The sequence below is a fragment of a genome, unplaced genomic scaffold, assembly GCF_019419815.1.
Source record: "Pyrus x bretschneideri cultivar Hongxiangsu unplaced genomic scaffold, Pyrus_bretschneideri_v1 Contig20, whole genome shotgun sequence".
NCBI lineage: Eukaryota > Viridiplantae > Streptophyta > Magnoliopsida > Rosales > Rosaceae > Pyrus > Pyrus x bretschneideri.
This window is the reverse complement of record NW_025999502.1, coordinates 6619921-6631687: the sequence shown is the minus strand read 5'-3', so window position 1 is coordinate 6631687 and position 11767 is coordinate 6619921. Positions and strand designations below refer to the sequence as shown.

General features: G+C 36.7%; 2 protein-coding genes and 3 non-coding genes across 6 annotated transcripts; 2 read left to right on the top strand and 3 right to left on the bottom strand.

Annotated features, from left to right (window-relative positions):
- Window positions 1-25: 25 nt before the first annotated feature.
- On the top strand, window positions 26-98 carry TRNAV-UAC. The gene has a single exon. It is a non-coding gene; the product is annotated as a tRNA-Val (tRNA).
- A 394-nt stretch (window positions 99-492) lies between these two features.
- On the bottom strand, window positions 493-4301 carry LOC103934609 (pentatricopeptide repeat-containing protein At4g21300). Its single transcript, XM_018644348.2, has 2 exons — window positions 1296-4301; window positions 493-1186 (listed from the first exon to the last, which is right to left on the bottom strand). Exon 1 carries the CDS (start codon window positions 4063-4065, stop codon window positions 1543-1545), a length of 2523 nt encoding a protein of 840 aa, XP_018499864.2. The 5' UTR covers window positions 4066-4301; the 3' UTR covers window positions 493-1186; window positions 1296-1542.
- Window positions 4302-4918: 617 nt separating this feature from the next.
- Window positions 4919-7186, top strand: LOC103934630. 2 transcript variants are annotated; one of them, XM_048584099.1, is made up of 3 exons: window positions 4919-5451; window positions 5601-5757; window positions 6329-7186. In XM_048584099.1, exons 1-3 carry the CDS (start codon window positions 5153-5155, stop codon window positions 6347-6349), a joined length of 477 nt encoding a protein of 158 aa, XP_048440056.1. In that variant the 5' UTR covers window positions 4919-5152; the 3' UTR covers window positions 6350-7186. The 2 variants fall into 2 exon arrangements, with proteins under 2 accessions (XP_048440056.1, XP_048440055.1); XM_048584098.1 differs by having other exon boundaries at window positions 6282-7186.
- On the bottom strand, window positions 5115-5196 carry TRNAS-GCU. Its single transcript has one exon. It is a non-coding gene; the product is annotated as a tRNA-Ser (tRNA).
- Window positions 7187-7701: 515 nt separating the features above from the next.
- Window positions 7702-7783, bottom strand: TRNAS-GCU. Its single transcript has one exon. It is a non-coding gene; the product is annotated as a tRNA-Ser (tRNA).
- Window positions 7784-11767: the final 3984 nt, after the last annotated feature.

Below are 11767 nucleotides of genomic sequence, written 5' to 3'. Positions count from 1 at the left end.
TAATTAAAGCACCTTTCATCAAAGAGGTGCTGTGGTGTAGTGGTTATCACGTCAGTTTTACACACTGAAGGTCCCCAGTTCGATCCTGGGCAGCATCAATTTTTACAATGACTTTTTCTGTTTAAACACCAGACAAGTTACACTCCTCACTTGCTGCGGATTCATTGTTCCCGACTATAGGCTAATGTGTTTTTAAAATAACTTAATTAAAACGCTTTTTTTAGCTTTCAAAAGCACTTGAAGTGGTGCTTCTTTTAGAAAAAACACTTTTTTTTCTAGAATTTAGTTACATTTTTTACTAAGAATTGGTTTCAAAAATATTTTCACCAAAAGCTCTTTCAGTCATTTTAAAAGTACATCCAAACGAATTATATGTCTTTTTCATGTCTCCTTGATATTTTTTCGACATGAGTTTCTTAACTTAACCATTTTTATGACCTTTTCTGTTTATTAAACAAGTTCGCTCCTCACTTGGATATTATGAAGAGATCATTGATGACCAAATCGAAATAACATTGGAAAAGGATAAGAAACCAGCCAAACATAGAACCGCCGGGCCCCAATGAAACCATCCCAAAAAAAGGTTAACCAAATCTTTGGTCAAGTGCATTACCATTGCCCAGTACTGCAACAACTATTAGGACTGAACAAACCCATTTCGAAAATGATCGAGTTAGTCGCTGTGCCGTAATGGAAGAGCTGTGTACACCCCATGAGACTGATTGCAACAAGGTTGTGACGCCCTCATGAGGACCGACTTGCTGTAACCGCCTGGCATTGTGAAACCTGCTGCAAATGTCACCGTGGCAACTAGTGTGGCCACCACTAATAACGTGTTTACCCTGTTCCTACGGATTTCCTCGTTAGGTAACTGAAAGAATGGAACCCAATGGACTAGAACTCTGATCCTTCCTTTGGTTGTAAATTGTAATAGCCATAATCATCCGTAATTTTATAACAATAGATAGCACAAAAATTTCCTGGTGTGATGCAACAATTCCCAAACTGCTTTCAGCAACATCAAGAGCTGTCATGACCCTACACTCTAAGAGCTTTATGTTGGTCCTTATATGCCAACCTCTGTACGGTGGTACATCGTTGCCAAATGCAAAGGAGTATTTCCACCGTTGTCTTTTTGGTTTATCAACCTTTGTATGATGGGACAAACATAATACATCTGGCCAAGCTGGAACATTTGTATCAACGAAGAAAAATGGGTATATGTTATGTAGGCAAACTGACCACAATGTAAGAAAAATGGTTAGGATTGGAAACCAGTCCAGATGAAAACCCACCTTCATAACTTCATAGCTGAAAATACCTTCCAAATAAGTGGCAAAAGGTTCCAAAACCACATTGGTTTAATTATCTTCAAAGTCGGAAACACAATCAAGAGGGGACCCCTTCGGTAGTTTTTCAGATTTCTAATTTGAGAGTTGAAACCCTTTTTCCTTCCTTCTCCTCTGGGGAGGTAAGTTTACATGTTACCAATCCAACTACCGAATGAGTGTAGTGAACTTCTATTTTCTTTCCGTCTATAGATTAAATCCCCAATGTCTGTGGATGTGTTGGAAGGTAAGGTCTAGGATTATAACCCTCTTTTCTTAGTTCTAAAAGAAGACTGTTGAGCACTGAATATATCTGAGCAGACTGGGGGTGACTCCCATCTGCTGCAACAAACATATGAGTGTTGTTGTTTACCTCAATCCAACTGTAACCAGGAACCTTTTGAACTTCTCTGTTTTTCATTAGCGTTCGAACCTTCAGCACGCTCCCCCATTTTCCAGCATCAGCAAGTATATTTGAGAGGAGTATATAATAGCCAGAATTTTGCGGTGCCAATTCAAAAAGATATCTTGATACCTCTTCTGCAAGCTCAACATTGCCATGGAGCCGACAGGCTCCAAGCATTGTTCCCCAGACACCCGAATCTGGGGAGAATGGCATGCTCTTTATTGTTTCAAATGCTTCACGTAAATGTCCAGCACGCCCTAATAGATCTACCATGCAAGCATAATGCTCCAACCTAGCTGGGATCCTATATTCCTCAATCATACAACGGAAGTAGAGAATTCCTTCATCAACTGCGCCTGCATGGCCACAAGCAGATAATATACCAAGAAAGGTGACATGATCAGGCAAGATCCCTTTACTCAACATTTCATGAAACAGAACAAGAGATTCCTTAAGGCGACCATGATTCCCATAAGCAGAAATGATGCTGTTCCAGGAAACTTCATTCTTCTCTTCCATCATGTCAAACACACGGCAAGCAAGATCTAAGTTTCCACATTTGGCATACATGTCTATCAGTGCACTCTCAGCAAATAGATCGGAACTAAATGCACTTCTAATCATGAAACTATGGATCTCTTTCCCATAATGAAGTGCTGGTAAGTTTGCACAAGCAGATAGCGCAGCTGAAATGCTAACACAGTCATACTTGGCACCTTCCGTCCCCATTTGACGAAATAGATCTATCGCCTCTTCCGGTTTGCCATTCTGCGAATAGCTTGTTATCATCGAGTTCCAACAAACAGCATCCCTTTCAGACAGTCTTTGAAAAACTCGATGAGCAAGATCGAGCCTTCCAGATTTTGCATACATGTCTGTAAGGGCACTACCCACATAACACCTTGCATCAAGCCCATGCTTAAGGATGTTTCCATGCAATTCCTTTCCAAATTTCAGAGCAGCCAGACCAGCACAAGCTGGTAGAACACTTGCCAGTGTTAGAGAATTCGGTCTCATTTTCTCTTTAAGTAACCTTCTAAAAATTTCCAATGCATCACAATTCATCCCATTGAGAACAAACCCTGAAATCATAGCTGTGCAGATGACAACATCCGTTCTGGTGCTTTTGCTGAAAATTTTATGTGCCATGTCCACATTCCTGCACTTGAAGTATACATCAATAAGTGCACATTGCAAAAACACATCCAAAGGCACGCAGTGCCTTACAATGTAACCGTGAATTTCCTTACCTTGCTTGAGGCTACCTAGTTCAGCAACCGAAGGTAAAAAACTTGCAAATGTGATCGAATCAGGTTTGACACTAGTAGATATCATGTCCTGAAACAAACGTGAAGCCTCAAGCATAAACCCACTTTGTATATAACCTGATATCATTCCATTCCATGTCACTAAATCAGTTCGAGGCATCATATCAAACAACTTGCGGGCATCAGAGAAGCATTGGCATTTAGAATACATTGCTAACAATGTATTAGCTACAGAAGAATCCAACTCCAACCCACATGCAACAACAAGCCCATGGAGTTGAGTACCAAAACCAATCATAGCTTCTGAAGCACAAAGAGACAAAATGCAAGCGAACGTCACTGCATTAGGCTTAACTTCACTACTTCTCATTTCCAAGAACATTCTAACAGAATTATTTAACTCTCCATTTTTAACATAACCATGAAGCATAACATTCCATAAAACACAATCTTTGACAGGCATTTTCACAAACAAGCTCCACGCGTCCTGAATACAACCATTGTCCACATACAGTCGAATCAAAGAGCTGCCCAAAAATATATCAACTCCATAACCCATAAACTGGATAGTATCATAGACAGCTTTGCCCAATCTTACATTATTCACACCACCACAAGCTTTAATTACACTCAGAAAAGTGTACTTGTCAGGTGAAACTCCAGAACTCAGCATCTTAAAGTAAAACAGCAAGGCATAATCAAAGTAACCCATCATAGTAAACCCTCTAATCATTGAGTTCCAAGGCAAAGTATATTTCAAATCAAGCTGATAAAACATGTTCTTGGCGTCCATAATGCTCCCACAGAGAAAATACAAACCCAGGATCTTTGTACCGACAAGGCTGTTTTTGACTAGTCCGCTGCAAATAACATGTGCATGAACTTGTCTACCTTGTTGGATAAGAGACTGATCACTGCAAGCTTGCAAGATAGAAGCAAACTGGCTTGCCAATGCCCCTTCCAAATTAAGGGAGTTTTTGTAGTTTGTATGTATGGACTTGGACCACTGTGGTGTAATGTGTATGAAATGTTTATAGACGGGACATATAATTCTATTGTACATCTCTTCTGCGTTGTAAGAATCATCTTTGTTCAGAGAGTCTCCGACATATCTTTTTTTTCTTTTTTTACTTTTACTTCCTGCTTATTGTTCTATATATTTGAAGACTAGGTGGTTGAAGGATACAGAAGAAGCACGAACACACACAGTCCACCTTTATCCGATTACTTTGATGTGTCCAAGCTGCCTTCCTAGTCCCCAGGCGCACCAAAAATCCAACTCATTGTTGTTGCAAGTTCCTACGTAATGTCAATAGAAACACGTAAAAATTTGCACAATCGTGGCATAATATTCACCTATCACGCTATCACTATTTGTTACCTAGTACCCTAAACCCTCCATCTCCTTATTCATCTTTTCTTTGTTCCTCGCATTTCCCTTCATTTCTAACCCAAAAGTGAAAATCGAAACAGTTATCAAACGGGCCCTTAAGTTTTTTCTTTTCCAAGCCAAAAACTCTTAAAGAAATTTCTGCAGTTTTGTTGTTTCTTTGAAATTTCCCAAGCTAATGGAACCTTTTAAAACAATACGACCTGCCCACACTGTGCCTGAGAGGATCTTGGATACAGACCTCCCCGAAGATAAATTTTAACATGACCAACAAATTTGTCGATGTCTTGGATAATAAACAATCCTGGACTATTCATAACCAAAATTCATAAACATACATGAAAATTAAAAATTAAAAATAATAATAAAACTGAAGTGCATTGAAATGTAGAAAAGCAGCCAAATCCTAATTACCAAACCTTAACTAAAATCTAATACGAATCCTAACCCCAAACTAAAACCCTCTGATAAAATCGTAAATTTGAGAATAAATGAGAAAGTGAAGGAAGAGGATAAGACATGCCTGGGTCAGTCCAAGTGAGAGAGCTGTGAGGCTTACAGGAAGGAAGGAGATGGTTCCCGGGAACTCGAGAAATTTTGGAGGCGAATCTACATCGACTGGAAAAAAAGACTGTCTCACTTACACGAATCTATCAAAAAACTCAAAGAGAAACAGAGCAAAAAAAAAAAGGTCATATAATTGAGGGAAAAATAAAAAGAAACGACGCCTGAGAGATTCGAACTCTCGCGGGGAAACCCCATGTACTTAGCAGGCACACGCCTTAACCACTCGGCCAAAGCGTCGTGTGACAAGTGTCCCTGCATTTTAGCTATAAAATTGCAAGTACTTATCGTTATCCAGCACGAGCAGTCGCACCACTGTAAACAAATGTCCATTGGTTTTGGAGGACATGTTTCCAATCCCCTAGCTTCCTTCCTATCTCCCCATAATTCTCTCTGTTGCACCACTTTCAAGTCCACCACTTTATCATGCACTCCCAACATTGTTTCAAATGCTTTTGTGATGAAACTGAAAGCACCCATGAAGCATCTTCCCAGGTTCGTTGTCATGAGGCAGTTGGCCAGAGCAGTATGCTCTGTCCGCCCTTGCATCCAAGTTTGAATCCGCTACCCGTAGAGCAAACTAGTTTAGAATATCAAATTTTAAAAAACATGCAATATGGATTCTTTGTGATTATAAATTGTAGGGGTTTTCGGCACTGGCAGCAGATGCTCCATGGGATAATGGAAGTGTGTGGAGCACTATGGCTTCTATATGTTCAGTTGCACATTCCTATATGTTTTGGAGGGTTGTCCGTGGCCGCTCATCTGTTGCATGAACCTACTCTTGATCCACAGACAGAGGTGAGCTTGTTTCTTGATTTCTGTTATCGACATCGAGTAAAAATGGCTATTTACACTATTTAGTATTTGATTCTTGGTAGAATGGGAATTGTGAGCGGAATTTATTGAAAAAAATTGGAGAATGATTGGCTCATTGCATTCCTTCGTTTGGAGAAATCACGGTTTGACACTCGTGCAGAAACATTTTGGTTGATGAGTCATTTCTCTATATGTGTCACAAATTGTGATTTGCGGTAAGAGAGCGCAAGGATCCGGTCAATGTTATTTCTCTTTTCAAGATTTAACATTTAAGTATAGGCGTAGTCCATTAGGGGTTGGATATGAAAATGGTTCAACGTAATAATTAGCTTCTCCGATCGGCTGTATGCATCAAACTATGGTTCAATTTGTTCCAAGGGACCATGGCTGTGAAAGCACATGGAACTATTTGCAATTCTCAATTTTAAGAAGCTTGATTTTGAATTAGTAAGTATGCAGCTTGCACACCGTCGATTTCTCTTTCCAATTTCTTGTTGGCAATGCAGGCAATATCATTGCTTGAGAGCTCATTGCAGCTCTGTTGCTTCTGCAGAGTACAGCTAAGCCACAATAGAAGTTTGTGGATTTCTTCAAGGCTAACAAACCATCAAAAGAAAGGAGCTGGCTGTTGGCATCATTCGTAGGATGTGGCTTTCTGTTCGCGTTGGTTTTCTTCCTTCTTTGCTGATAGAGTCGTTGGGCCCAAGGTTAGCGTAATTCTCTGGTTTTCTTATTATACTTAATAACCGAAGGTAATCTGCACAAAAACAAACTGACCAAAATGAACCAAAGGCAATCAGAAACCTGGAAGCATATATTTTGTTGCATGGCCTGATGACTTGGTTTGCTGCTGACATGATTCTGCAGCTGACACTCTAGCGCTACTTAGTGATTCGTAAACACATATTTTAGATAACGAGATGGCAGGATTTCAGCATTTTTATGTTGGTTGATGTTTGGTAGCGGCGAATGATATCATAGAAATAGGATCTCAAAACTGCATCACACAAGTCTAATACGTTTCCGTTGTCAAATTCTTCTCAAATTCTTATTACATCCCATTCATTTTTCTCTAAACGAAAAGATCAGCAGTTTAACAATGTTCTGGAAATGCTGTTCTCTTTCAAGCACTGAAGGAAATCTTGTCAATTAAGCAGCAACATCTCACAAGCTGCTTGTGTCCTCGTATACTGCATTGTCACTCCCGTGCTGGAAGAAACTGTAAATTTGGTCCACTACGAAATGGCAGTCTGCGGTTTTGAAAAGCTCGGCTATTTTTAGTGCAGCTCACTCATCAGGTGAGAATTTCTTACAGTTGTTCATCATTGGATGTGTACTTGGATGTTCTTATTCTTGGACCGGAAACTTGAGCTCTTACTCGATTTTGTAACCACTTTAAGTAACTCGCACTATATTTGAACCTTTCAGTTTCAATAACACAAACCGACTGGCTCCAACAAGTGAACAAAACAACTACATTTCTATTCTAATTTCGACTGATGCTAATATTCTCCGTCAAGTTGGTGCATAAATATCAATATTTTATGATAAAATGAGGAGATGCAGACTTAAGCTTAAAGTACGATCAATAGAAAAATTACAACGCCATCTCCTTGTTCTTTCTCTTCTTTTCCTAACCCTAAACGTCAGGGCCAAGGGTTTGATGTACTAAATTTCATGTCTCATTTGTGTCTCTTTTTTAGTCTTTTGACACGTATCTTTCAAATTAACATTGTTAGTTTGTTAAATTATCATAAAATTAATTAGAAAATAAAAACTGAAAATTAAATATAAACAAAAAAAATTAACAGCTACCCGGGCCTTGCAGTTTGCAGCCACCAACCCCAACCTCCCCCACTATTCGTGTCAGCTGCAATTGCTCGCCAAATTCTAGGAAAGTTATAATTGAGGGGAAATAAAAGGAAACGACGCCTGAGAGATTCGAACTCTCGCGGGGAAACCCCATGTACTTAGCAGGCACACGCCTTAACCACTCGGCCAAAGCGTCTTTTGATAAACCCTTTACCTGTTCTATATATAAAGCCATACAATATTCTTTAGCCATTTGTAGTCATTCTTTAAAGTTTCCACAAAATTATCAATATTTCCGTCGAAATATTCAAAAAATCAAGGACCGATACAAAAAGGGATAGGTGAAATGAAAACTTCACTATATATCGGCGAGATATGGGAAAATCAATGAATATCGACTATATTTGCCATATTTACTAAATAAATTTTGCCGCAACTCATTACAAATTTCAAACGTTTGAACTTTTTTGAGAAAAAATTCTCTAATTTTGACTAAATCTGAAAGTGTTGATATACATATTTCGTTGCAAATTTCCATAATTTCCGTCGAAATCAACCGTTATTGATACATCCATCAATATTTCTTTAAATTTGCATATGGATATTTTTACTTTTATTGATATTTTAAACACTATTTATGACTGGAATAACATAATGATAGAATATTATTGGCAACTGGCATTCTTTAATTTGAAGCTGTTATGATGAAGTTTGAATGGGGCCATGGACCATGGTGATTTCAACAAGTCACAATTATGTTCTGTAACAGAAATATGAGATTTGAAGGAATCATCATATTCTTCTTTTCTCTATTTGCCAACCTCTTTCCCCTGTATATGGATACAGGTCACAGAGTCATTTCCCCACTAACATCCACGTAATAGAAATTACGCCACAATGATTTTTGCACCCTTTTTTTTTTTTCTTTCTTTTGTGTTGTCGGTATTCTAAACTGAATATTATTACAACAATTTTAAACCATTCCAACTGGGCTGTAAGAGAGTCAATCAGTGATTGGTGCGTCCTTTGTTTCCAAAGCCTTCGTCCTTGCCCATTTTACACTTCTCTTCCGTGTACGACTTTTCACTGGCTTCACTGCTGATGACTTCTTCGAACGAAGGAGGAAGTTAGTGGGAAAGAACCAGAGCAAATCAGTCATAGGTCAATCCATCCAGGAAGGCCCTAGATTTGTATCATGATAGTGCTTGCACATGTATACTTGCTTTCCAACATGACCTAAAGATAAGGTTCTTTGCTAATGTACTTTATTTATTGTATAACATTGGACCTTTTGTCAAAGTTATGTCATGATAAGATTGGTTTACGGTATAAGATTAAATTGTCTCTCTCTTTCCTATTTCGTTTTCCAACTTCACCAAATGTGAAAATGGAGAAATGTATTTTTCATGCCTTAGGAAAAGTCATGGAAAATTATTCCCATAAACTCCTTTTTGCGTATCAATTGCATCATAAAGAGAAAAGAAAAAAGTTTGAACTCGAAACGTAAAAATTAAAAAGAAAGAAATCTAACAACTGTAACCCACCACCAGATTCACCCACCACCTTCATTTGGTTCTACTCAATGTAGCACTAAGTATTTAACTTGTAACAATTTTTATTTTCTCGAAGTTGGAACATGCCCATGTTTAATTATCTTTACTAATTAATAAAACATTCATTGTCAATTAAAATTTTATAAAATTACCAGTTTAACTCTTTAGTTAAAACATATCATGAATAAGAAATATGGGGCAAAAATATGATTTCAAACAACCAAATTGTGCTTTTTTTTTTTTCAAAACCTCACATACATATGAAGTTAAAATACCTCTAATATTTATTATTAAAAAATAAAAAATAAAAATAAAAAAACCTCCCACTCCTTCACGTTCTCTCTCTCTCTCCCTATGTCCTTCTTATTTTCTAAAAAAATATGCTCATATACACAAAATGTGTACGCAAATGCTAATTTTTAATTAAGAAAAACTAATTTAGATTAAATGTAATTTTTCTGATTTAGATTAAATGTAATTTTTCTGTTTTTTTTTTGGGTCGTGGCCTACAACTTCATTAAATTATTTTGAATTGAACACCATACTGTAGCAATGATTTGAAACTTAAGAGCAACTCCATACCCACCGCTTCGTGTCGACTAAAACTCCAAATAAATTACAAACGGTTGTGGTCCCATATAATAAAATAAAATTTTACATTTGGATTGATAAGTGCCTTTCCCTGATAGATTGTATATGAAAATAATACAATAAAATAAAATATAACTCCAGTAAACTTCATATTTTGTATATGAAAATAAAAAAAAATGTGATAAATTTTCAAGAATTTGGTGTTGGACACCTGTTATAATCATAATTGAAACATTTTTTCTCACCGTAAGTGTATACTCATTATACAATTAATCATCTGTCACGTATATTTTGATCTAATTTTAATTAAATTTGACATTAAATATTACTTTTAAAATTTTAAAAAAAAAATTAACTAAAATTAAGTAAAAAAATATATGAAAAATAATTAAATATGCAATAAATATACACCATAATTTTTAATGTTTTAATGATGAGCAAAAATGCTCTCACATAATTTTCAGCTCAGAAATATCAGCCCAAAGAGCGAGCCCAAAGAATATCCCCATTTCAAATTTCGATTAAAAACCACAGATGTCACATGCCAGCTCATCCTTATTCTTATCCCGCAATTAACGTCGGCTAATCAGGCATTATTTACGATTAAACCATTCTCCGTTGGATTTCCGCCACGTGTGACGCGTGAGTTGGATCCGAGGCGGTCCCCTTTTGAAAAGAGACGTGACCAACACACAATTACAGCACCTCCTCTTCTAACCGCCATAGTTCCCCCATAAAACCCCGCGAAACCAAACCTATCTCTCTACTCTGCTTCTGTCTGCTCTCTTCTCACTCTAAAACTTTAGGTGGTTTCTCTCTCAAAGTAGAAAGAAAGAATGGCAGGTTTGGGGAACAAGGTGAGGGAGCTGAAGCACTTTGTGAACAGAGGAGTGAGGGTCGTCGGAAATTCGTGGAGGAAGGGCTGGTTCAGGGTTAAGCACATAAGAGGCCAACGTTCTAGAACACACTAGGCGCTAATCGGAGGCGAGCTACGACGTAACGCATAGAGGCGGATTTAAATAAATTTATTATATTTCGTGTACGTAAGTGTGTTTATGAAGTATTGAATATAATAAACAATTATTTGGTGTGCTCATTTAAGTATTTAGCAAGTTTTTTTATAATTTATTAAAAAAAATTAAATGCAAATTAAAAGTTATTTATTTTTTTGTTTAAATAAGTTGTAATTTAGGTCGATGCTTAGTCGGGTATTTCTTAATTTTTAAACGCATAAGTATTAGATGGGGTTTTTAGAACAGTATAAGAGGCTGATCCATCTCTTATCATTTTTGTTTTTTATTTAGAAAATTAATCTGGCTGATTATTTATGTCTAATTTTCCGTTTGTAGTACTTGATTTTGACTGTAAAAAAGATGTGGGGGTGTTTGTTTGCTTGGATTTTATATATGAATATCACTTTTTGAATGATTGAATCTCTTCGATTCGGAATTATGTGTTGAGATGTTATTACTTTTTATGGTTAATAATTGATGTTAAATTATTCAGTCTCCTTTGCCAATTATTTTTTTAAATGAAAAATGAATTATGAATTCCCTGAATTAATGAGGTCCTCGACTCATCCGCAGCAAGACTCGTTTAATTCAACAATTTTCCATGAGATGGATGTTGTAATCAGTTGTTAAACTTCCATTTAAATGGAATATTTTTCCAATTAGTTCTGAAAATCCTTGAATCTTTTCCAGAAAATAAAAAGAGAGAGTATGAAGGGGAGAGAGTGAAGCAGAAGAGAATTGTAGAGAGAAATTGGAAGTTTTGAAGAGAGCCAAAAAGACATCTAAATTAAATATTAATAAAACTCTATGAAATATTATTCTAACCCTATAATCAAATTTAAAGATAAAGTAAAAAACAAATCGATAGTAATGTAATTTTACACAATCAAAATATATATATTTTTTTAAGCCGTACTTGTTCCAACTCTAATTAAAAATTAAAAATAACCTTCTTTTCCAGACCCACATTCTGTCTCTTCTCTCATTTCATTTAAAAAATAAAATTAAAACCGTTCACAATCA